A 23,757-nucleotide genomic window follows, 5' to 3' on the forward strand; every position below is an offset into this window, starting at 1 on the left:
ACTCTGCACATGCCCAGAGGCACGCTTTCTACACCCTGAGGTCCGGACTCAACCCCACACCACACCCCCTCCACGCTGGCTCAGATTAAATCCTGGAAGGTGACAACCGCATCCTACATGAACCTTTCTCCATCCTCCTCCTTCCCCTTTAAACGGGAGGCGCCATATTCGCGGACGGCGGGGGACTTCTCGGCTTCCTTCTTTAGTCCCCCCCTACGAGTATCCGCACATGGTCTCGTCCCACCTCCGCCCTTTAATTGGCAATGCGAATTCCTCTCTTCGGCTTTCTCCTTTAGCCCGGCCCCGCCCGGGGCGCAACACTCGCGAGCAGTTGCTAGGAGACGGGTAAACGCTACTCCAATCGGCGGGATCCGCTTGGCGGAGAGAAGAGCCGGGTAAGGAGGAGGCGCGGGGAAACGGGGGGGGGGGGAATCCAGGGGTGCTTTTTATTATCTCGGCGTATGGAACACGCGCGCTCTCCCTCCAGCGCCGCACTTCCCACCCTCCCACCGTGGAATGGTACAGACCACCCCTCCCCGGCTCCTTCCTCGGGCTCGAGGCCGCCGGTGGAAGCTCCCATTGGTTAGCGGCACGACCTGCTTCCCGGCCCCGGATGGGAGGGATGCTGACTATGGTTACCTAAGCATGGTTCAGGGAAAGGGCCGCCGGGGAATCTGCACATGCTCAGAGGCACTCTTGTTCTTTATATTTTCTCTTTGCAAGCCCTAGGGGTTAAGTTCTTCTGACACTGGAAGGAAAAGCACCCAGAATTCAGCCCAGGTGAGCCCGGGGTTGCCACCTTTGGGCAAAATACGGAACAGGTCAGGCAAAATAAAGGGCAGGTCGGGGTTGTTGCGGGGTAAGGGGACTAAACATGACTTTGCCTGGCGCAGGAGTGACTTCAAAGCAATCCATTACAATGATCAAATGGAAGCTATCCATCCCTGCAAACATTCCAGCAACAATATCGAAAGGAAACCCTCCCCGCCTTCTGAATTTCTGTCTGCCAGAAGGGTGATAAATGTAGAAAACCAGCCAAAAAAGAAAAAGAGAGAGGGATGGGGAAGAGATAGCAATTCTGCTTCTCTTCCTCACAGAGATTTGCCTCCCAACATCCTAACATGGTTTGCGTAACCCCTCCACCCCTCCAACGACACCTTTATGAATCCCTGTTTACACACACACACACACACACAAAAGCACCTTTCGAGTTTAATACCAGCGTCACTGCTACCTGTGGGTTTCCAGATCGAGGGTGGGCAAGCTGTTTCTTGGACTCCAACCCCCATCAGCACTAGCTGCGTGGCTGATGATGGGATTTGTAGTGCAGCAGTGTCGAAAGAACCAGAGGTTCATCTCCCATTTAGATGTTTGATGCAAATAATACAGGGACAGCCAACATGGTGCCCAAAGCCGAGGTGGCTGGACGACTCTTATTTGGACTGCAAAGCCCTTCATCCCAGATCATTGGCCATGCTGGCTGGGGAGATGGGAGTTGGAGTCCAATGATACCTGGAGGGCATTACCTTGAGGTAATGCATTATGCCTAAAAGCTACGTATGATAGCTAGCTAAGTTGGTGACCCTCTCTGATATTTGCTGCCTGAAGCAAATTGCTGCCTGATGACCAGCCTTCCCCAAAGACCTTCTTTTCCAGGGCTTATGCTGCTTTCAGCTGCTTCCCTCCGTTATTGGGGAGCTTTGCTCCTTTTCAACTGATTTCCTTCACGATTGTTTGACTAGTAAATAAGACCTACATTGTCAAGTATATGAGACATTTAAGGTTGCTTTGGTTATTGCTGCTCTGCCTGTTTTCTTTCATATTGGACTCTGTCAGGCTCAATAATTATTTCATTATTATTATTATTATTATTATTAGTTTATTTAGATTTATATACCACCATTCATCAGGGGTTAAACCACAGAGCCTAGGACTTGCCGATTAGAAGGTCGGCGGTTCAAATCCCTGTGATGGGGTGAGCTCCCGTTGCTTGATCCCTGCTCCTGCCAACCTAGCAGTTCGAAAGCACGGCAAAGTGCAAGCAGATAAATAGGTACCGCTCCGGTGGGAAGGTAAACGGCGTTTCCGTGCGCTGCTCTGGTTCGCCAGAAGCGGCTTAGTCATGCTGGCCACATGACCCAGAAGCTGTCTGGAGACAATCGCCAGCTCCCTCCGCCAATAAAGCAAGATAAGCGCCACAACCCCAGAGTCGGCCACGACTGGACCTTTACCACCATTCATCAAAAGATCTCAAGGCAGTTCACAATATAAAAGGAATAATAATTTAAGGCTTGCACAGATGCTTTTAAAAATTCATAATTTCCCACTACTAAATATGTAAGGTTACAACATGGAGCCGACATGGGAATATTGCACCATTCTTCATCAATGATGTCATAGTCTCTAACCAATTAGTGCCCTGTGACACTCATGTAAACTCAATCCCCATGGAAATTGCAAGGTTAATTGATTCCCTAGCTAGTTTCCCAGTGACAAAATATTGTGGTTTTGTATTCTGGAACGAGGTAATATCCCCATAATAGAAGTCCTATCTTGAAAAATTATGTCTGGAGTGCTGTGACAATTTCACTTCCACAGCCTCACAAAAATTCAATATAAGGTGATCAGTTTGGCTTTATTGATCTCCCCTTGTTACCTGCCCTTTAGTTAGTTAGAGTCTACTTGCTCCAGTCTTTTCAAGGTCCTTAAGGCCTTGCAACAGACTCGTGTTTCCCCAGTAAGGGTCAGGTGTGAATTATGCACTAAAATAGCAACAGTTGAAAAGTGGTGCTGAAGGAATAACAGGATCTTTTTCTCTCCCATTTGCAGTGAGCACCATGGAGATTGTCTACGTTTATGTGAAGACGCGCAGTGAGTTCGGTCGACAATGCACCTTTTCCGACCGGATGGCAGAGGTCAATGTGGACATTCAGCCAGATCCACTGCAAGCTACAAATTTTATTGAAAGAGACCCCATTGATACTGGAGTACAGTGTTCCAGTGATATGTCAGAGCATGAGGTAGAGTGTCTGATCTTGAAATACTACTTTCTACTTTTCTGCCTTTAGGCAGAATGCTGAAAGAGAAATGTATAGCTGATTATGCAGGATTTCCAAACTGCATATAATTCAGCTGGACAAGAAAAAGAGAGTTCTGTTTACAGAACCTTGGCATTAGAAAAAGAACATAAATAAGGGATCTAGATTTCTGTACTGTTCAGAAACCATTCTAAAATCTTCATCCAGTGCAATGTGGCTTTATGGTGGCTATTGTTTTAGTGGCAGAGGGATGCAGGTGGTGCTGTCGTCTAAACCACTGAGCCTCTTGGGCTTGCCGATCAGAAGGTCAGCGGTTCAAATCCACACTATGGGGTGAGCTCCTGTTCCTCTATCCCAGCTTCTGCCAATCTAGCAGTTCTAAAACATACCAGTGCAAGTAGTTAAATAGATACCGCTGCGGCGGGAAGTTAAGCAGCACTTCCGTGAGCTCTGGCTTCTGTCACGGTGTTCTGTTGCACCAGAAGCAGTTTAGTCATGCTGGCCACATGACCCGGAAAGCTGTCTGCGGGCAAACGCTGGCTCCCTCAGCTGGAAGCGAGATGAGCACTGCAGCCCCATAGTGACTGGACTTAACCATCCAGGGGTCCTTTACCTTTACGTACCTGTTTTGGTGGCTGTTTTAAAACAAAGTTCTTTTTGTTTTTGTTTTCCAAACTGAAGCTGGAAAACCCAAGCCCTTAAAAAAGAAACAAATCCATGAATTTCCTTAATGAATGGCAACTTCTGGATTTTGTTTGATATGATTGCAGATATGCAGATTTTTTTGACATCTGCTATATGAAAACGCAAGTCTGTCTATGGAGGTATAAGAATGATGCATAGCCTGCAGTTGGACATTGCAGGGGAGGCATGGCTTTTACCAAAATCAGCAACCTGTTCCTGCAGTACAAAACGCATGTAGCAACACCCCCATGTTGTGAGTTTCCCCGTTGCTACAAGCAGCAGTCTGTGAAGTTACATAGGGACAGGGAACTTGCAATGCAGTGACATTGCATCGCATACTTAGTATTTGTAGGCATTCCAGATGGTGAAGGCATGGGGCTGTTGCCTAGGTTAGAAAGACATGTATTCTGTGTCAGGGTAGGGAAGAGCTCTCCACCGGGTGAACTTTTGCCTGCCTGCCAACTCAGCTGCAGAAGGCACAGAAGCCATGAAATGGCAAACAAAATCAACGAGTCCGGTGTGTTTTGAGTGTTGATGGGTTGTTGTTGTTTGGCAAAATATACAGTCCACTCCTGCTTCATGCCTAGGACTGTGGGAGCTAGAATAATGTAGCAGAACACATACTTGACATATGAACACAGGCCCCAGGCTCCATCCCTGCCATTTCCAGTTGAAGGATCTCAGGGAGCAGGAGAAATATGAATTACCTTTGCTTGGGGCCCTGTACAGCTGCTGCCAGCTCAAGTAGAAAATGCTGAGTTAGTGGCCAGTATAAGGAAGTGTCATTTATGCAGGAAGTATCTTTGTACAAGGGACGCGGGTGGCACTGTGGGTTAAACCACAGAGCCTAGGACTTGCCGATCAGAAGGTTGGCGGTTCGAATCCCTGCAACGGGGTGAGCTCCCGTTGCTCGGTCCCTGCTCCTGCCAACCTAGCAGTTCGAAAGCACGTCAAAGTGCAAGTAGATAAATAGGTACCACTCCGGCGGAAAGGAAAACGGCGGTTCCGTGCGCTGCTCTGCTTTGCCAGAAGCGGCTTAGTCATGCTGGCCACATGACCTGGAAGCTGTATGCCGGCTCCCTCGGCCAGTAAAGCGAGATGAGTGCCGCAACTCCAGAGTCGGTCATGACTGGAGGTCCCTTTACCTTTATTTTTGTACAGCATGGTTCTTATTGGAATTTCTGTGCACAATTTCTGTATAGGGAAGAAAATAAACAACTGTTTCTCATGTGCAAACCAGCCTGCGGGTAGTAAGACTGTCAATGCTGGTAATCAGAAGTTTTGGATGGACTCTGTAATGTGGATTAACGTCATCCGTGGTATTATGTGCTTGGCAATTGGTTGTGTTCTTCGTGTTATCCCTTTACATGCAACCCAATTGGTCGCCAAAACGTTCTCCTCTATGGCCTCCTGCATTTCTTACGTATGACCCTTGAGAATCATGGTCTTGTCTGAGGCCACTGCTGCTGCTGTTTAAAAAGAAAGGGGGGGGGAAAGACTGAAGGCAGCTGTGGTTTTCCTTTACACCAGGTCAACACAGAAAGGTTTGAAATGGAAACCCGGGGCATCAACCACGTGGAAGGTGGCTGGCCTAAAGATGTCAACCCCTTGGAAATGGAACAGACCATTCGCTTCCGCAAGAAAGTTGAGAAGGATGAGAACTACATCAATGTCATTACTCAGCTGGGCAGTGTAAGTCCCTTTGGCCTCACCCTTTCAGCAGCCTATGTCAGAGCTTCGCAACCTGCTTTCCTTATTCCTTTTTCTTTGTTTTCTGTGTGACCTCCCCAGGTTTGTTCTGTGGCCATCCACTGACTGATTCCATTACTTCTTTTGTAGCAAATGGATCACTGCATCAAGCAGAACAATGCCATCAATATCTATGAGGAGTACTTTGAGGAAGAGGAGTTGGCGGGAGTTACAGATGAGGCTCCATCAGCAAAAACTATCAATGTCTTCAGGTAGCTCTTGAGCAGCCAGAAACCTCTGTCCTCTCTTCGAATCTGGCTTGAGATGATCTTTGGTTTTGCTGTAATGACTGAAATATTGCTGATGCTGCTGTCCTGCAAGGTGTATTGATGTTAGGTAAAGGGACCCCTGACCATTAGGTCCAGTCGTGGCCGGCTCTGGGGTTGCGGCACTCATCTCGCTTTACTGGCCAAGGGAGCCGGCGTACAGTTTCCGGGTCATGTGGCCAGTATGACTAAGCCGCTTCTGGCGAACCAGAGCAGCACACAGAAACGCCATTTACCTTCCCGCCGGAGCGGTACCTATTTATCTACTTGCACTTGACGTGCTTTCGAACTGCTAGGTTGGCAGGAGCAGGGACCGAGCTACGGGAGCTCACCCCGTCGCGAGGATTCAAACCGCCAACCTTCTGCTTGGCAAGTCGTAGGCTCTGTGGTTTAACCCACAGCGCCACCCGTATTGATCGTTATTAACCCTAAATTATTTGGGCAGTCTGTATTTGAAGAATTGGATGGTCTTTCTTATCTATTATTTCCCTATCTGTCTGCAAGATGCTCCCAGCTGACATTCACTGACTGTCCCTGAAACCAAGCATTGTCTATGAACATATCCCTGCTGTTTTCAGTTAACTTCACAGGGCAGGGTAGGATATATTATTATGGCACTTTTTCCTTCCATCTCCCCCTAAATGGAGCCTAAATGTAGGACTAAATGTAGTGGCAGACATCATGTCCATACAGTTAAAAAAAAGCCTAGAGTGATGAACAACTGTCTCTTTTGACTCCTTCTGATGATCTGTTTATTGAACACTCTTCCTGATTTGCTTGCACAAAGTTTATGCAGAGGTTAGATTGTGCTTGGTATTTATTGAGCATTTGCGGCAATTTGTTTATAGGGCACTTGCAGGGCTTGAAAGGTCAGCACGAACACTTTGAATTGTGCCCGGAAATGCACTGGAAGCCAATGTAGGTCTTTCAGGATTGTCTTATAACCACCCCATAAACAAATCAGGACAAATGCTCAATAAAGACCAGACTTTAGCCTAAGCTCTGTGCAAACTTTGCGCAAGTGAATTAGGATGGATGCTGGAGAAGCAGGTCATCTGGTGGAAACCTTGGTAGGCTAAATGAAGAAGAAACTGAGAAACTATATATTATTCAGGCAATAGTTATGACTTCTGGAACAACTGAACTGGGCGCATTTGGGACTGGAAATAGACTCCCACCCCAGTGAAGGATTTCTGCAGCACCTCCTTCAAAATGCTCAGACGCACATAAAACTCACTTGTCTGTGAGATATATTTTTTATTTTTAGTTCTTTGTGAGATTTGATGGCACAACCTGTTGCTTATGAGCAAATGAAATGCCATTGTCTTCTTCTTTATTATCGAAAAGGGACCCAAACCCAATCAAAAGAACAGCCACACATCTCTCCTGGCACCCCGACAGAAGCCGGAAGCTGGCAGTCTCTTATGCCAGCCTAGAATTCCAGCGGAGTTCAAAAGACATGAGCTATGATTCATACATATGGGATCTTGGTAAGAATTGAAACACTTTATTGTCACTTGTACAACTTGTATACAGTGAGATTACACGAGCACCCCCCACTTAGCTCTCTTAGTCTTAATTCCCCTCGTTTACTGACGCACACCCACCAAACCCGAAAGTCAGTTGCCCGGTTATTATCTTTTCATTCAGCAGCCTAACAGCCCATGGATAGAAGCTGTTCTTTACCCTGTTGGTGCAACGAATCATGCTTCTATATCTTCTGCCTGAGGGCAGGAGATCAAGAAAGTGCCGGCCAGGCAATCATCCCTGAGAATTTTCCTCACTCTCCTGAGGCAACGTTCTTCCGCTATTTCATCCAGCGGATTCATGGGACAGCCCATAATATCTTGTGCTGTATTAACCACCCTCTGTAGGCACTTCCTATCAGTTGATGTCAAACCAGAGTACCACACTGTGATGCAGTATGAAAGGGCACTTTCTATTGTTGACCAGTAGAAGGAGATCATCAAATGTTGATTGACATTGTTCTTCCGCAATACTCTGAGGAGATGGAGTCTCTGTTGGGCTTTCTTAACCACCTGGGTTGTATTGATTTTCCAAGTAAGGTCTTCACTGAGATAAACTCCTAGGAATTTAAAGGAAGAGACTCTCTCCACGCAGCCCTCCCCGATGTACAAAGGGGCTAGTTCTCCTCTCTTCCTCGGAAAGTCCTTTGTCTTGCTGATATTAAGGTGCAAGTTGTTCCCTAGGCACCATGTAGATATTTTTGGGACCTCCCCTCTATATGCTGATTCGTCTCTACCTGTTATTAAACCCATTATGGTGGTGTCATCTGCAAACTTAATAATTGCAGTAGATGGGTCAGAATGGGGGAAGGCGGCGATTATGGTTTCTGTGTAATTTCCCCTAGACTGGGCCTGAGCGCTGGCAGAGCCATCTCTTGGCTGGGATCTGTGGGAGACGCCTCCTGCCATGTCCGCCCTCTGCAGAATAGAGGAAGCAGAAAGGGTCTCTGACCTGGATTTTGCCCAACTCTAAAGGGTAGTCCCGTTATTAGTTCTGCCTCCCATTTCCTTGTTCTGCTTCCTCACTTTAGCTTTTCTACTGCCTGCACCTTCAAGTGACTTTGCGCCCAGTTCATTCATATTCAGGAGCAGAAATGTTGTTTATGGCGGCCATGGGGTGCAGTGGGACGAGAGATAAGGGAATAAAACAGATAATTTTTTTACCGTTCACTTTAGAATTGTGAAGTCTGATAGTTATTTTCTTCTGTATGGTAATTCTGCCCCCCCTTCTTTTTTTTAGAAACCCCCAACAAACCAGAACTTGTTATCCGGCCATCCTCACCTTTGGTGTGCTTAGAGTACAACCCAAAAGACTCGCATATCCTGATTGGAGGATGCTACAATGGGCAGATAGGTAAGGGAAATAGTTAGCACACGGTAAAAAGTAGTGGGGAATTCGGGGCCCTCATTGTGTACCTTGAAGTCTATTCTTTTTTGCCTTTATCTATAATTGTCACTGGCAAGCCTTCACTCCAATAGTGCCGGAAAAGGAAATGGAGGAAGGGGGCTGGCAATCCATGTGCTTTCAAATATTTATCTTTTTTGTTGCACCGACTCCAGTTTTTGAAAATATTTGCTGCTTTCAAAGTGTACATGAACTTTTTATTTTTTTCAAAAATCTGACAGCAACAGGCATCTAAAGCCAAAAATAAAAATAAATGGAAGCCAGGTTCAGTGTCCAGAGTTAGTGGAAACTGATAACTGGTCTTAAGAGCAAAGGAAATCCATAGCGGAGGTTTCAAGGTTTCAAATTCCGCTTGCTCGGTCATATCCACTTCTGCACCCACTGCTTTGAATGAAAACACAGTTATGAACTATGGTGGGAGTGCTTGTGTTCGATTTGCGTAACTCAGAGTTTGGCATTTCTTGGAATAGAATTTGAATTGTGGAAAGCAGAATGCATGCAGCTGTTTTTATTCATGTGTTTAATCAGCTTCTATCCTGCCCTCCAAACTTACACAACTCTGAATTAAAATAACGTGGCAAAAACAACATTACAATAAGAAAAATGGAACAGCAAAGAAAAATTCATTTGTTCTTTAGAAGCCTGGACAAATGAAAAAGACAGTATAGCAGCAAAGATCCCAGGTGAGCCTTCTAAGGAACAGCATTCCATAGGCAGGGTGCCACCACCGAGAAGGCTCTGGGGGATCCAGTGTACTACTTTGGGTTAACAGTTACCTGTTCTCTTCCATTCCCCGTGCCTTAGGTTCTCATTGCCAGATGTTTTGTCTAGTCCTCATTGCCGTCCTCAGGCTGCTGCTTGGTTTTATACCTCTTTGAAGGTGGGCTTTGAACGTAGAGAGGCATACCTGAATGCCCTGCCACAGCTTGCCTTCCATCGCTGCTCTATAGTTTAAAGAGAGCATCGGATGTGCCCTATATGCTCTGTCTCTTCCTAACTACTGTGCAGATGGACCAGGATGAGTGTATTCACATGGTGAATTGTGGCTACTTGCCTTGTTTTCAGAGAAGAGTCTGTGAACTCTCATGCTTGAAAGAACAGGCTGTGTGCAGCTGGAATTTCGCCTCCCTACTTCCTTTGCAGAAGTTCTCATGCCAAAGACGTCACCCGTCACATTCCTCTTTTTCTTTTTTAATACACGAACAGCAGCATGTCTTTCTAGTAGTAGTAGGAACCTCTCCAAAGAAAACAGGAAGCAGAGCTCTGACTGCACACAGTTATCTCCCATGCCCTTCCATGTACCATCAGATACCACGACTGTTGGAAACAGGAAATTGGGGGAGAGGACTCAGAGCATTCCTTATTTTCCTGTGTTTCCCACAAATACCATTTGGAGCTCTTGCTCTCCACTATGGCTGGGTAATACCATATTTTTTGCTCCATAAGACTCACTTTTTCCCTCCTAAAAAGTAAGGGGAAATGTGTGTGCGTCTTATGGAGCGAATGCAGGCTGCACCGCTATCCCAGAAGCCAGAACAGCAAGAGGGATTGCTGCTTTCACTGCGCAGCGATCCCTCTTGCTGTTCTGGCTTCTGAGATTCAGATTTTTTTTTCCCCCTTGTTTTACTCCTCCAAAAACTAGGTGCGTCTTGTGGTCTGGTGCGTCTTATATAGCGAAAAATACGGTATATTGATATATCGCCCAAAACCGGTTTCAACTCCATATTGTGATAGCGGTTTCATAATTGTTGACTGAGCAATATATCGCAAATCATGATGCGTGTTAGGGCTAGGTGATATATCATCCAAAACTAATTTCAAGTCCATATCATGACAATGGTTTCATAATTTTTGACCGGGCAGTATATTGTGAATCGTGTGTGTGTGTGTGTGTGTGTGTGTTATGCAAAAATCACAATGTGGGGAAAACCGTGAAGCCAGCCAGTGCCTCTACATAGCTCCATCCTTATTACAGACGTCATGATAGATCAGTATATCCAAGGCTGGATTTAGTTTTGATGAGGCCCTAAGCTACTGAAGGTAATGGGGCCCTTTATATGTCCAGCTGTCTTTTGTCAACAACAAATTGTCACTGTTTTTTGTGTTGAATATATGCTATATGGTAATTTATGGACCTAATAGGTATCTAAAGCCATTTGAACATAATAAAATATGCATTTTATCCAAGTAATTGCTGAACAGAAATACAATTAAGAAGAAGTATATTAATAGTGAAGTAATTATTAAGCTCTAACTTAAAATGATTTTTTATTCATAACAAACTTAGTAATGCAAATACTTCGGCATTTGGCAATAACACAATTTACAACAACTCATAATCTATTCCTCTTTGGCCCCCCCCCCAAGAGAGTGGGGCCCTAAGCTATAGCTTGTTTAGCTTATACGTAAATCTGGCACTGAGTACAGTGGACGCTCGGGTTGTGAATGTGATCCGTGCAGGATGCACGTTCGCAAACCGCGTCTGCTCACGCGCATGTTGCGATTTGGTGCTTCTGCGCATGTGCAAAGTGCAATTTAGCGCTTCTGTGCATGCACGACCACCGAAACCCAGAAGTAACCTGTTCCGGTACTTCCAAGTTTCGGCTTTCCACAATCCGAAAAAACGTAGCCTGAAGCGGTTGGAACCTGAGGTATGACTGTATATCGCAATGTTCAGCTGGCAGTGGCGTAGCGTGGGTTGTCAGCACCCGGGGCAAGGCAAGTAATTTGCGCCCCCTAACCTGTGGATTTGCGCCCCCTAACACTAACCCCCAGATGTTGCGCCCGGTGCGGCCGGCCCCCCCCCTGCACCCCCCACGCTACGCCACTGTCAGCTGGTGATATATCACAAAGTTGAAAACCAGCTCTGTTCTTATTCCAGACATTGTGATATATCGCAGTGTTGTAAACCAGATATCGCCCAGCCCTACTCCCCCCAGAAAATCATCTTACCGTTTTCTGCTAAGGCTGACCCTTACCAAATAGGGTGTTTTCCGGCTTTGCACACCCCAGCCTGTCTTTTGGCTGACTTCACCAGGGTGCTGTGTGGATGTGTAGTCACATTTTCATCGACAAGGCTGCCCTGGGGATCCTGTTCAGATTGGTACATGACATAGCTGCCGCCGTGAAGTGTTACCCAAGGAGCTCACGACCCCGTTATTCCTAATTGTCCCTGTTTGATTAACAAGAACGGTTGTCTGCCATGGTTATCGGAGTTCCAGCAAGCACAGGTTTGCCAGGTCCATTTATGATCGTATTGCCTTTTTCATTCACATGTGCCCTTTGAGTTAATTATACTCCCTTTTATGTTTCTTTTGCCATTTTCATCAGCAATCAGATCTGACAGGGTCTCTATTACAGGGACGTTATTAAGCACTTCATAGGTGATGGAAGAGGGAGTTGATTTCACTTTGTCCTTCACAGGCCTCCTGAGGCAGGCAGTAATGGCCCCGTGAAACACACTCTGTCACCTCCAATGGCTTAATTATAACTGAACCATAGACAGCAAAAGCAATTCCCTGCTGCATCTGCAAAAATCCAGCCCATCTGTGTGCTTTAAAAAGGAGAAGCTTTAAAAGAAGCCTCTGATAATGAAGCACTTTTGAATTAGGTCTAAGGGTTAAAGCACACGCCAGAGACATCTGGTGAATTTTTGCTTCTGCCACAGACCACATACGATTTATTGGGGGGGGGGGTTCCAGTCCAAATAACAATCACCTCCTGTATCATTTTGGGGTACATTTGGATGAAGACATAGGGCACTTTGTGGCAATCCTTAATTTTCTGTGTTAGTCCAGTACAGTGATGTAAATTCTCGAGAATAATCTTTTGGAGAATATTCTTGAGAATATTCTCGATTAATGAGAATATTAGAGAATTTTCATTTAAAATAAGAGAATATTCATTTTAATGCGTTGAAAATGATATAAAAGACAGCTTGATAAACAAAACTATATGCAAAGAAGACATTAACATTAAATATATTATCATTATATGATAATATATTTCAGTATGTCAATCTCTGGTAAATGGCACCTTGTACCATTGAATGGCACTGCAAAAACCAGCTACTGGCACTAAATAAAAATAAAGAAATGTCAACTGTTTAAATGAAGGCCACCTCACATGCTGTTACACATAATTGTATAGGCCTAGGTACTTTAAGTGTATAGAGCATTAAAGCTACTTTCTGTAAAAAAAAAAATCACACTGTGTGGCCAAGGGTATAGAATTGCTAAGAATAAGGTCACACCAAAATAGAAAAAAGGCTATTACATACAGTAGAAATACATAAAAATTCAAATTTTCATCAAATTAAATGAATAGCATTTTTAAAACTAAAAAAATATATAATGTTTTCTGTAGTTCACATTTCAGAACTGCCAGTGGTGAATGATACAATGCCCAGTAATGTAACTGGATTTTTTAAAAAAATCATTATTCATTACTTACACTGGCAATATCAGAGCTTGACTTATTATTTACTGGATTTTTTAAATGTGCATTGTAAAACTGGTTCTTACATTAGAATTTACAGTTTGTGGAGAATATTCTCCAGAGAATTTTCTAGCAGAGAATATTCTCACCTCACATCACTAGAGTATGGCATTTACATTGGCACTTCCATTTCTGGATCTGAAAATGTCCGTATTTTTTGCTCTATAAGATGCACCAGACCATAAAACGCACCTAGTTTTTGGAAGAGGAAAATAAGGGGGGGAAATTCTGAATCCCAGAAGCCAGGACAGCAAGCGGGATCGCTGCACAGCGATCCCGGATGCTGTCCTGGTTTATGGGATAGCCGCGCGCAGCCTCTCCTGGTCAACGGGAGCCTTCACCCCCTGCCCGGGAGAGGCTGTGCGCGGCTAAGGCTCCCCCAACAGTCGTGCTCCCTTTAAAGAGCGGAGAAAAGCCCCCAAGAGCCGTACACACGCTCCACACGGTTCTTTAAAGGGAGCGCTGACCAGAGCCTCCCGCCTGCATTTGCTCCATAAGACGCATACACATTTCCCCCTACTTTTTAGGAGGGGAAAAGTGCGTCTTATAGAGTGAAAGATGCGGTAAATGCAAATGCTGCAAAGCTATGATGTATACTTGATTTTTAAAGAATTGCTCAGTATATATTCCTGAAATCTAATTAATTGGGGAGATTTATTCAAAATAAAAGCAGTTTATGTTGACATTTTGAGGACGAGCTGTAGACTGGAACAGTGTGGGTGGCGAAAAGAAGCTAGATTAACTTTTTGGAGTGGTTTCCCGATTACCATAGAATTGTAGAGTTGGAAGAGACCACGAGGGCCTTCTAGTCCAACCCCCTGCAATGTAGGAATCTTTTGCCCGACGTGGGACTCAAGCCCACCAACCTGAGATTAAGAGACTCATATTCTACCAACTGAGCTAACCATAACCAAGGACCTTGATGCATGTTGAACAACTTCAAGCTAGGACCCTCAAGTAATCCTCTAGCCAAAAGATGCTCTTAACCTTGTTTGTGGAAGGATGACCTGAGCATCTTTCAAGCGACCCACAATTCCTGTTTTCACTGCCCCTCAGCTTACTGGGACACTCGAAAAGGAGGCCTGCCAGTGGAACTGACCACAGTCGAGCTTAGCCACCGGGATCCTGTGTATAATGCTATCTGGCTGCAGTCAAAGACTGGGACGGATTGCTTCTCCGGATCCACCGATGGGCAGGTAAAAGACAGATACTGCAGTTTGCTATCCTTAGGAACAGATAGATACTCAGGAAAAGGGGTGCAGTAGCTGCACCAGACCTACGGAGGAACTAGAGACGTCTTCGTGCTCCTGCATCTTTGCTCCAGGCTCTGTTGTTTTAAAAAAATGACTTGAGCTTCTCGCTGCTTCTGTACCCTTGGCTGGTTCAAACGATCAACTGCATTTATCAGCTAAGCCACAGCACTGAATGCGGGCGGTACTTGTATCCAAGATGGTGCATATAGCCGATGGTGTGTATCTCTGAAGAGCAGCCAATAAGGCTTCTGGGTCAGTCCCCATCAAATAATAATTCAGCCATAGAGCAATGGACGCTCATGGAAAGATCTGTAGCTGGGAGCGCTATAGCAGAATTCAGAAGTAGACAGAAAAAAGTAAGAATCACTTGTGAGAAGAGTAAGAAGAGTAAGAAGAGAGCCAGTGCGGTGTAGTGGTTAAGAGCGGTAGTCTCGTAATCTGGGGAACCGGGTTCGCGTCTCCGCTCCTCCACATGCAGCTGCTGGCTGACCTTGGGCTAGTCATACTTCTTTGAAGTCTCTCAGCCCCACTCACCTCACAGGGTGTTTGTTGTGGGGGAGGAAGAGAAAGGAGAATGTTAGCCACTTTGAGACTCCTTCGGGTAGTGATAAAGCGGGATATCAAATCCAAACTACTACTACTACTACTACTACTACTACTACTACTACTACTCTTCTTCTTCTTCTTCTTCTTCTTCTTCTTCTTCTTCTTCTTCTTCTTCTTCTTCTTCTTCTTCTTCTTGGTGCTATGAGAATTCTACACTGTTCAGGAAGGAGAAGAAAGGGGAGAGGAGTCATTGGATTGTTTCTAAGCAGGGGTCAGCAAACTTTTTCAGCAGGGGGCCGGTCCACTGTCCCTCAGACCTTGTGGGGGGCTGGACTATATGGGGGGGGGGAATGAACAAATTCCTGTGCCCCACAAATAACCCAGAGATGCATTTTAAATAAAAGGACACATCCTACTCATGTAAAAATACACTGATATCTGGACCATCCGCTGGCTGGATTTAGAAGGCGATTGGGCTGGATCCGGGACGTGGGTGGCGCTGTGGGTAAAACCTCATCACCTAGGACTTGCTGATCACATGGTCGGTGGTTCAAATCCCCGCGGCAGGGTGCGCTCCCGTTGCTCGGTCCCAGCGCCTGCCAACCTAGCAGTTCGAAAGCACCCTCGGGTGCAAGTAGATAAATAGGGACCGCTTACTAGTGGGAAGGTACACGGCATTTCCGTGTGCAGCTATGGCTCACCAGAGTAGCTTCGTCACGCTGGCCACGTGACCTGGAAGGGTCTCCGGACAGCGCTGGCCCCCGGCCTATAGAGTGAGATGGGCGTACAACCCTAGAGTCTGTCAAGACTGGCCCGTACGGGCAGGGGTACCTTTACCTTTGGGCTGGATCCAGCCTCTGGGCCTTAGTTTGCCTACCCATGAACTAATGAAAGTCTAAAACTCTCAGATGCCATAGAACCAGGGAATCCAACTTGAGTAAAATATTGGGGAGGGGGCAGGTAAGTCCTGCCCCACATAATCACATGACACGGCACACACACACTGTTTGAATGGCAATGCCCATTAACTTGGGAGGGCGTGGCCCCCTCAAAAATTGTATTGGGGTTGCAAAGACCCCTCTGCCCCTGGGAGTTGGCTCCTGTGGATAGAACATAGAGTTGGACCTTTGAAGCGGGGTGGGGGGTTGTAGAATAATTTAAACTGAATTTCACAGGGAGCTTCAGCTAGTATAATAAAAAAGATTCTTGTCCTCTAAATTGGGGGGGGGGGTGCCTTTATGAACCACTGCTGATTACCACCAATGGAGGAGGCCATATGGGGGGGGGGGAATGTGCTGTCCAGCTGATAAAAACTTTTATCTTGGAGAGGCTCTGGGAATAGAATCCATCTCATCCTGGCGACAATCTTCTAGGTTGGCAGGTGAATTCCTTGCAGACCTGATGGTCCAGGAACTTTGAGTTCCTTTTTCTCTTCTTCCTTCCCTCCTAAGTATCCAACGCAGCTTGCTTTCTGGAGCCATCTGGATGACTTCTGTCTGTGATGCCCCTTGGGTCCCTTTCTTTGCTCTTGTTCTCTGCTTTCACAGCACAGAATAATCTGAATGATTTGAACTAATCTGATAGGAATGTTTCGGGTACAGCAAGTCCTGGGCTCTGCACAAAGGATTCAATTAAGGTATTAGTGTGCCACTTCCAGCCCTCCAGACCGAAGATTTGGGGAACAAGTTGACAAGCAGCAACGCTGAAGGCCAAGGGTGTGGATATTGGGGGTGAAAGGCTGGTGCCTAGAGCAGTTCAGGAGACAAGAGCCCTAGGAAAGAGCATACATACTTGGTCACATTCTGCTTCGCTTGGAAACCATCCCTAGTGGGGAAACAGAGCCTGTAGATGGAATGAGCATAGAAGGTTCTTCAGTACTATGCTGTTGATCAGAGATTAGACATTTTGATATTAGATCTTGCAGTTCATGATGGGAGCTGATTCAGATAACTAAGTTGGCCACATGATAGTTAAAATTAGCAATAGCCTGCTCACCTGAAGGTGTCGTTAGATGGTTTCTTATCTCTTAAAATCAGCTAGTAAGATGTGCAAAACAGTGTTGCAGCAGGGAGAGTTCCTTAACAAGGTGCCAGCCATGTTTTCTTAGATACCCCATTCCATTCCCCATGGTTTTCCATTGTTTTTCCCAACTCATTCCATGGGCAGTGATCATTTGCAGTCTTCACTGTGTTGTGTGTATATATTTTGGGGGAGGGTCACTTCCTTAGCCCCCCCCCCCAACTTTGGGGTTCTCCCAAGCATGCTGATACCACCCCTCTTGTGTGTGGATGGTGCTGTTTGGGTTGTATAAGGATCAGCAAACAGACCATCAAGTTTACTAATAGTGTGGCAGAAACCTTTCATCCAATGAAATTGCCACCATTTCAGCGAGTTGTAAATTAGCCATCTGAACCCACCCATAATGTGGGCCCCCCTCAAAAAGCATCAGTAATGGAATTTCTTTTTTCCAGGTCCTGTGGTGGGACATTCGGAAACTAGCTGAACCAACTGAAACACTAGTGATGGACATCAGTAGGAAAGGGATCTTGGAAAATGCTTTAGGAGCCATTGCCCTGGAATTTGAGCCAACCATGGTGAGTCTGCTCTGAATTCTCTCCTGTGTATCTGAGTTCTAGAGAAGGCTTTCGTCTTCTTTCCCCACCTTTTAGTTTTTGGGTGCCACTAAAACCCTGTCCTCAGTTCCTAAGTGATACTATGTGGGGAGGGGACTAAAGGAGAGAAAACACATGAGAATTTTTTTTTTTGAAAAAGTATCCGGGAAAAAGCTTAAGAGTGAAATGGCAATAGAGATGTGCCTAGAGAAACACATTTTAAAACCAGGACATTCTGAGTGCACCAGGAGCACAGGAGAGGGCATCATTTATATATGTATTTTATAGTACACAGTCTGCACACCGGCATTTTCTTTTGCAGAAATTTGACTAGGCATTGGAGAGGTAAAAAGGTAAAGGACCCCTGACAGTTAAGTCCAGTTGCAGACGACTCTGGGGTTGCGGCGCTCATCTCGCTTTATTGGCCGAGGGAGCCGGCGTTTGTCCGCAGTTTTTCCGGGTCATGTGGCCAGCATGACTAAGCTGCTTCGGGTGCAATGGAACACCGAAACCAGAGCAGTGCACGGAAACACCGTTTACCTTCCCACCAGAGTGATACCTATTTATCTACTTGCACTTTTTGGCGTGCTTTTAAATTGCTAGGTTGGCAGGAGCTGGGACTGAGCAACGGGCTCATCCCGTCATGAGGATTCGAACTGCCGACCTTCTGATCGACAAGCCCAAGAGGCTCAGTGGTTTAGACCACAGCGCCACCCACATCCCTTATTGGAGAGGTACAAGGGAACAAACTGGACTTTTGAGGATATAACATGTAAACTGCAAGAGAGCTGAGTAAGGGGTGCAGCGATGGAAGGCGAGCTAGATGGACCGGCCAGTGGTCTGACTTGGTGTATGGCATCTATGTTCCTAAAACACCCAACTTCCTTCTTTTCAGTCTTGGTATAAAGTCTGAGGTATCTATTGTTATTTCTGGATAAGCTAGCAAGTGAGTAAGAACAACCAGCATTTACTGAGGAATTGTGCAACTTTTAAAATATGGCTCACCTCCATGTTGGCGGTGGTGCATGAGGAACACATCGACTAACATTGTTGTTAAATCTTCTCGCTCTGAAATGGCCGCTTCTGAGATTGGGGGTGTGGAAATCGGCTGCCGCTTGCGAAGGGATCTAATCTCTGCAGCCAGCAGGAGCTGAATCTCAATAAGCATCTTTATCTCTTTGTTAGGTGGCCAAGCTAGCCCCTAATCACTGAGGCTGCAGGTTTTCTGAGAACCAGCGGGGAAGCTAAATTGTGCATCACACATCCCAACAAGCCTACGAGCCTAACTTTGAAAGTTGTGCGGGGGGTGAGAAGAGAGACACACACAAGTCCACAAAGTCTAAAGAACATAATATTTAATGTTGTCATTGCAAAGGTATTTTTCTCCCCCGCCAGCTAGTGAATCGTACTCTACACTCTGAAGGTGGAGGAACTGCCTTTTTCTGTGGTTTTCTGTGGTGTGTGGTCTTATCTTTTAATTTGTCAGAAGCAGCGCAGAGTGGCTGGGGCAACCCAGTCAGACGTATAGATAATAATTTTTTGTTGTTGTTGTTGTCAAGTTATGAGGCCAAGACATGGGACATCCTTAGGCCAGGTGTGGTGATATCACCCCTTTAAGACTGGTTTATAGGAATGGGTTAAAGATGAAGGGACCCCTGACCATTAGGTCCAGTCATGGCCAGCTCTAGGGTTGCAGCGCTCATCTCACTTTATTGGCTGAGGGAGCCGGCGTACAGCTTCCGGGTCATGTGGCCAGCATGACTAAGCCGCTTCTGGCGAACCAGAGCAGCACACGGAAACACCGTTTACCTTCCCGCCGGAGCAGTACCTATTTATCTACTTGCACTTTGACGTGCTTTCGAACTGCTAGGTTGGCAGGAGCAGGGACCGAACAATGGGAGCTCACCTCGTCGCGGGGATTTGAACCGCCGACCTTCTGATCGGCAAGCCCTAGGCTCTGTGGTTTAACCCACAGCACTACCCGCGTCCCTAGGAATGGGTTAGAACCTCAGAAAGAATGTGCTTACATATAGCTGTCTCCCATTAAGGCTTCAAGGCCAGGTTCACAAGGTAATTGGGTGGAAGAGGTCCCATGGTCTAAGTTCCCATAAAACCTGGGTTTTTGAGAGCTCTCAGCAGCCAGCTAAGCTGAGGTCAGCGTCTGTTTGGGCTTTTGACAGCAGGTTCTTCCGTTGCTCAGCCCAACGGCTACCCCAAACTCACCGTCAGATCACATGTCTGAACCACAAAAATCATACATCCACTGTTTCATTTAGAATATTTTTTGTTTGTTTGTTTTCCTCCTCTAAAAACTATGTGCGTTTTATGGTCGGGTGCGTGTTATAGAGCGAAAAATACGGTATCTACAGATTCCACTTGTCCATCCATTGGCGGCCAACCTCTCTGTGTCTCTCCTTCCAGTGAATATTGTAAGTGCTGAGTTCCATCTTTGGGCTTCGTTGCTCTTGTCTCCTCAAACTTTGCAGCAATATTTATAAAAAAATAACCAATCCACCATCACTTGCCTTTCTACTCCACGTGAGTCCTTTCGTGAGCTCTGCTCTTTGGTCCAGGAAAAGAGAACCCACCACTCTGAAGCGTAACAATAGCGTTCCATTGTGTTTCCATAGCCAACCAAGTTCATGGTGGGAACAGAGCAAGGGATTGTGATTTCCTGTAACCGCAAAGCCAAGACTGCTGCTGAGAAGATTGTCTGCACGTTCAGTGGGCACCACGGCCCAATCTATGCCCTGACGAGGAATCCTTTCTACCCCAAGAACTTTTTGACCGTTGGGGATTGGACTGCACGCATTTGGTCAGAAGAGAGCAGAGAATCGTCCATCATGTGGACTAAGTAGGTAACACATTGTGTTGCCCATATCTTGTTGTTTTTAAAATTGCATACATGTCAGCTGGCCATAACAGTGGGTGCCTTGGTGCTGTCAGGGATTACAATGTGGCCACAACTTTTTCACCTTGAGGGTGCTCCAAGGTCAATTTCTGGCATGCCTACCAACAAAGTCTTAGCTCAGTTGGTTGGAGCGTGGTGCTGATAATGCCAAGGTTGCAGGTTCGATCCCCGTATAGGACAGCTGCATATTCCTTTTCATTGCAGGGGGTTGGACTAGATCAGTGTTTCACAGACTTGGGGCTCCAGCTGTTTTGGACTACAACTCCCATCATCCTTAGCTAGCAGGACCAGTGGTCAGGGATGATGGGAACTGTATGTGACCTTTGGTTATTAGCCGTGACCCCCGCTAATTGATTTACGAACCTCGATTAGCGATTTTATGGCTGCCTGGTCCGGCGCGCTTCCGTCAGCTGCGCCACTCTGTCACGGCTCAGCAGAGTTTCACACAGCGGTGTAGAACTGTCACCAGCTTGATTCAGCTTCCAGACAAACAAACAGAGTCCAGCTTGTCTATTTACAGCATTTATTCCAACATTTCTTAGGAATTTCCAGGACTATTTGCAGCCATGCCAGACTTGCGTCTTTTCCCCACGGAGTACAGAGTGGGACTGGCAAACTTTGCCTCAAGCTCCTCCCGAGCTTCCAAAAGTGACGTCAGAATGGTGTGGCATCATGGGAAGAACTTAACTCGTTAAGCTCCAACTCCCACACCCTCCCTTGCCGCACCTTCTGACAAGACCCTTTTGAGTTCAACACCTTTCCCTTTGCCTTGTGCTCCTTCCCAGCATCTTTCCCAGGCACCTGTTGAACCCCTTCAACACTCCCAGAATCACACTGTGCGAACCAGGCCCACGCACTTGTTGCTTGGTACCTTTCCGGCGGAATGCCCTTCGTTGAGCGACTAGACCTTCTGGGCACAAACTCAGATGTTACCTCTGACTCACTGCCACCAGGACCTGTGTCCTCAGCCTCACGGGATTCCCCCTCTGACTTAAAACGTTTTCGAACCCTCTCCATTACACTCACCGGAGAACTGGGCTCGCTTTTGGGTGTTCTCTTAACCTGTGGAGAAATTTCAGATACCTCCTCCTGTTCCTGACCTTGGTCAGTTACCTGATCGTCATCATCAGACTCAGTTTCTTCTTCCTCCCCCCCCAGAATCTTCCTGTTCTGAATCAGAAAGACATTCTGAAAGAACATCACGCTTGGAAGCAGGTTTTGACTTTTCATCCTGCTCATAGAACTCAGCGTGCTTGCTGATCAGTAACTTACTCTGATCACCTGATGGAAATGCAAACCTCCATGCACTCGCTGTTAGCTCATACCCACAGAAGATCATTTTCCGGCACTTGGATCCATCTGGCCCCTGCAACGTAGCAGGTACTGACACAGACGCATGTGACCCAAACATACGCAAAAAATGAATCTGGGGTTTCCTGCCATGCAACAGCCTAAACGGTGTGTCCCCTACCACGGAATTGTAGGTCCGATTCCAGGTGAAGCTCACATACTTGATTGCCTCCAGCCAAAACCTTGGAGGTAACCCAGAATCTTTCAGCAACACCTGTGCAGTTTTAACCAGAGCCTGACACTTCCGCTCTGCCTCCCCTCTCTGATTGGGTGAAGTCACTGTGTGACGTATCCCTTTCTTGCGAAAGTACTTTTGCAAAGCAGAACCTGTAAACTCAGCTCCCCTGTCACTTGTGACAGCTTGCACTTTGGTGGAAAACTTTACTTCCACCTCCTCAATCCAACGTTTGATCAGCTGTGCTGCATCACCCTTGGATTTGAGACCGTGTGTCCAGGAATTCTGTGTAAAATTGTCCTGCATCGAGAGCAGATACCTTGACCCTCCCAGACTTGGTTCTTTTACAGGACCCATCAGATCTATGTGAATTTGTTCAAAAGGCCTAGTGGTTATCCTCTCAATCTTTGGATAACTGCATCCTTTTACCTTTGCCAGCTTGCAAGTTTCACAATTTACAACATGTCCACATTCTAAAATCTTACACCCCTTAGAAACCTCCGGCAGCACCTGTAGTTCTTCTACTGAACTATGTGCCGTCCTAGCATGCCAAATATGGGCACATTCATCATGATTGGGAATTGTAGCACGCCGTGCTTGTGCTTTCTTAACCTTCCCATCACCCTCCAGAGACGTTTTAAGAATGAAGAGATCATTCTGCCCCTTTTTAACCTTGGCAAGCACCCTCCCTCCTTTGGAGATTGTGCACACATCACCCTGAAAACAAACCGTAAATCCCATTTTCAGTAGATAAGGCACAGATAAAAGACAGTGGTTCATCCCAGGAACGGTACAACACTCCAGCGTTTCCTGTAAAATACGAAAATGCAGATTTACAACGTTAGTCAAATTTCCTTTCTGTCCATTTGCAAACAGTACAGATTTCCCGGCAGGAATTGCCGTGCAGTTCCACCTCTCGACAGCAGGTGTCTCTGGAATCAAATTGCGATTAGCTGCAGAGTCAATAACAAAACGAAACTTGGAATTTTCCACACGGCCGTCTTCGAACAAAGCCATGCTCGCAGAGACTTGATAAGACTCTTGTTGTTTACCACGACCACCTGGTTCGGCTCTACGCCTGCCTGCCTTCTCAGGCCTGTTGCCATGGAAACCCGACTGGCTCCCATGAAAAGTGTCCTTGACAACATCCTGCCGCGCCTGTGTGCTCCGGTGGGGGCAACTGCTACGCAGACGTTGAACTCCAGTGGAAAAACACTGCCCGGGGCTCCCAGCTGGCTTGGCCTTCCTCCTTCTGGAATGGCGCCTCCCACCAGCCTCGCCCCCCCTGAAGCTGCTCTTCATTCCAGCAGGTTCAGTGGAAAACTTTTCAAACTTGCCTTTGGAACTTTCCGCCCCCCCGACTTGCTCACTAGCACTCCTTGAGGCTAAATCATCAGGAACAGGGGCTCCAGCCATCTCTAGGCTTCCAGCTTCAATCTGCCCTTGGCCTCCTGCTGAGCCTTCACACAGACGTTTCAGCACACGCCAAGCCTCACACGCAGATTCAACGCTTTCCAGGTGCTGTTGCAAATTAGCATGAACACCTGCTCTCAACATGCAGATCTCAGCTCTCATAGCTTTCTCCCTCTGCATTTTCTCCTCCAGAGAAGCAGATTGCGACTTTCCTGCAACTCTGTCATCTCTGTCCACCAGTTGCACTGGTTCCCTTTGGGAAATGTCCCAAACTTCCGTGGCCATGAACCACGCTCTCACCCTTTTTGTCCAGGTATTCCACGCTTGGACGG

General features: G+C 46.5%; 1 protein-coding gene across 9 annotated transcripts in view; it reads left to right on the forward strand.

Moving 5' to 3' along the window:
• The first annotated feature begins 295 nt into the window (after positions 1 to 295).
• The window catches only part of LOC310700437 (dynein axonemal intermediate chain 2-like), an 82,574-nt gene continuing 59,112 nt past the window's right edge, over positions 296 to 23,757 (forward strand). For 5 of the 9 annotated variants that reach the window (XM_083490061.1, XM_083490054.1, XM_083490055.1 and 2 more), the window contains exons 1-8: positions 2,830 to 3,020; positions 5,253 to 5,414; positions 5,562 to 5,683; positions 7,085 to 7,227; positions 8,504 to 8,617; positions 14,222 to 14,361; positions 17,436 to 17,558; positions 20,207 to 20,430. In XM_083490061.1, coding sequence (XP_083346187.1) covers positions 2,838 to 3,020; positions 5,253 to 5,414; positions 5,562 to 5,683; positions 7,085 to 7,227; positions 8,504 to 8,617; positions 14,222 to 14,361; positions 17,436 to 17,558; positions 20,207 to 20,430 — 1,211 coding nt within the window. In that variant the 5' untranslated portion in view covers positions 2,830 to 2,837. Of the gene's footprint in view, positions 396 to 523; positions 781 to 2,829; positions 3,021 to 5,252; positions 5,415 to 5,561; positions 5,684 to 7,084; positions 7,228 to 8,503; positions 8,618 to 14,221; positions 14,362 to 17,435; positions 17,559 to 20,206; positions 20,431 to 23,757 lie in introns of those variants that run through there. The other 4 variants (XM_083490058.1, XM_083490059.1, XM_083490057.1 and 1 more) reach the window with 3 other exon arrangements.

Source organism: Podarcis liolepis, assembly GCF_965112155.1.
Source record: "Podarcis liolepis genome assembly, chromosome: 2".
Classification (NCBI taxonomy): Eukaryota; Metazoa; Chordata; class Lepidosauria; order Squamata; family Lacertidae; genus Podarcis; species Podarcis liolepis.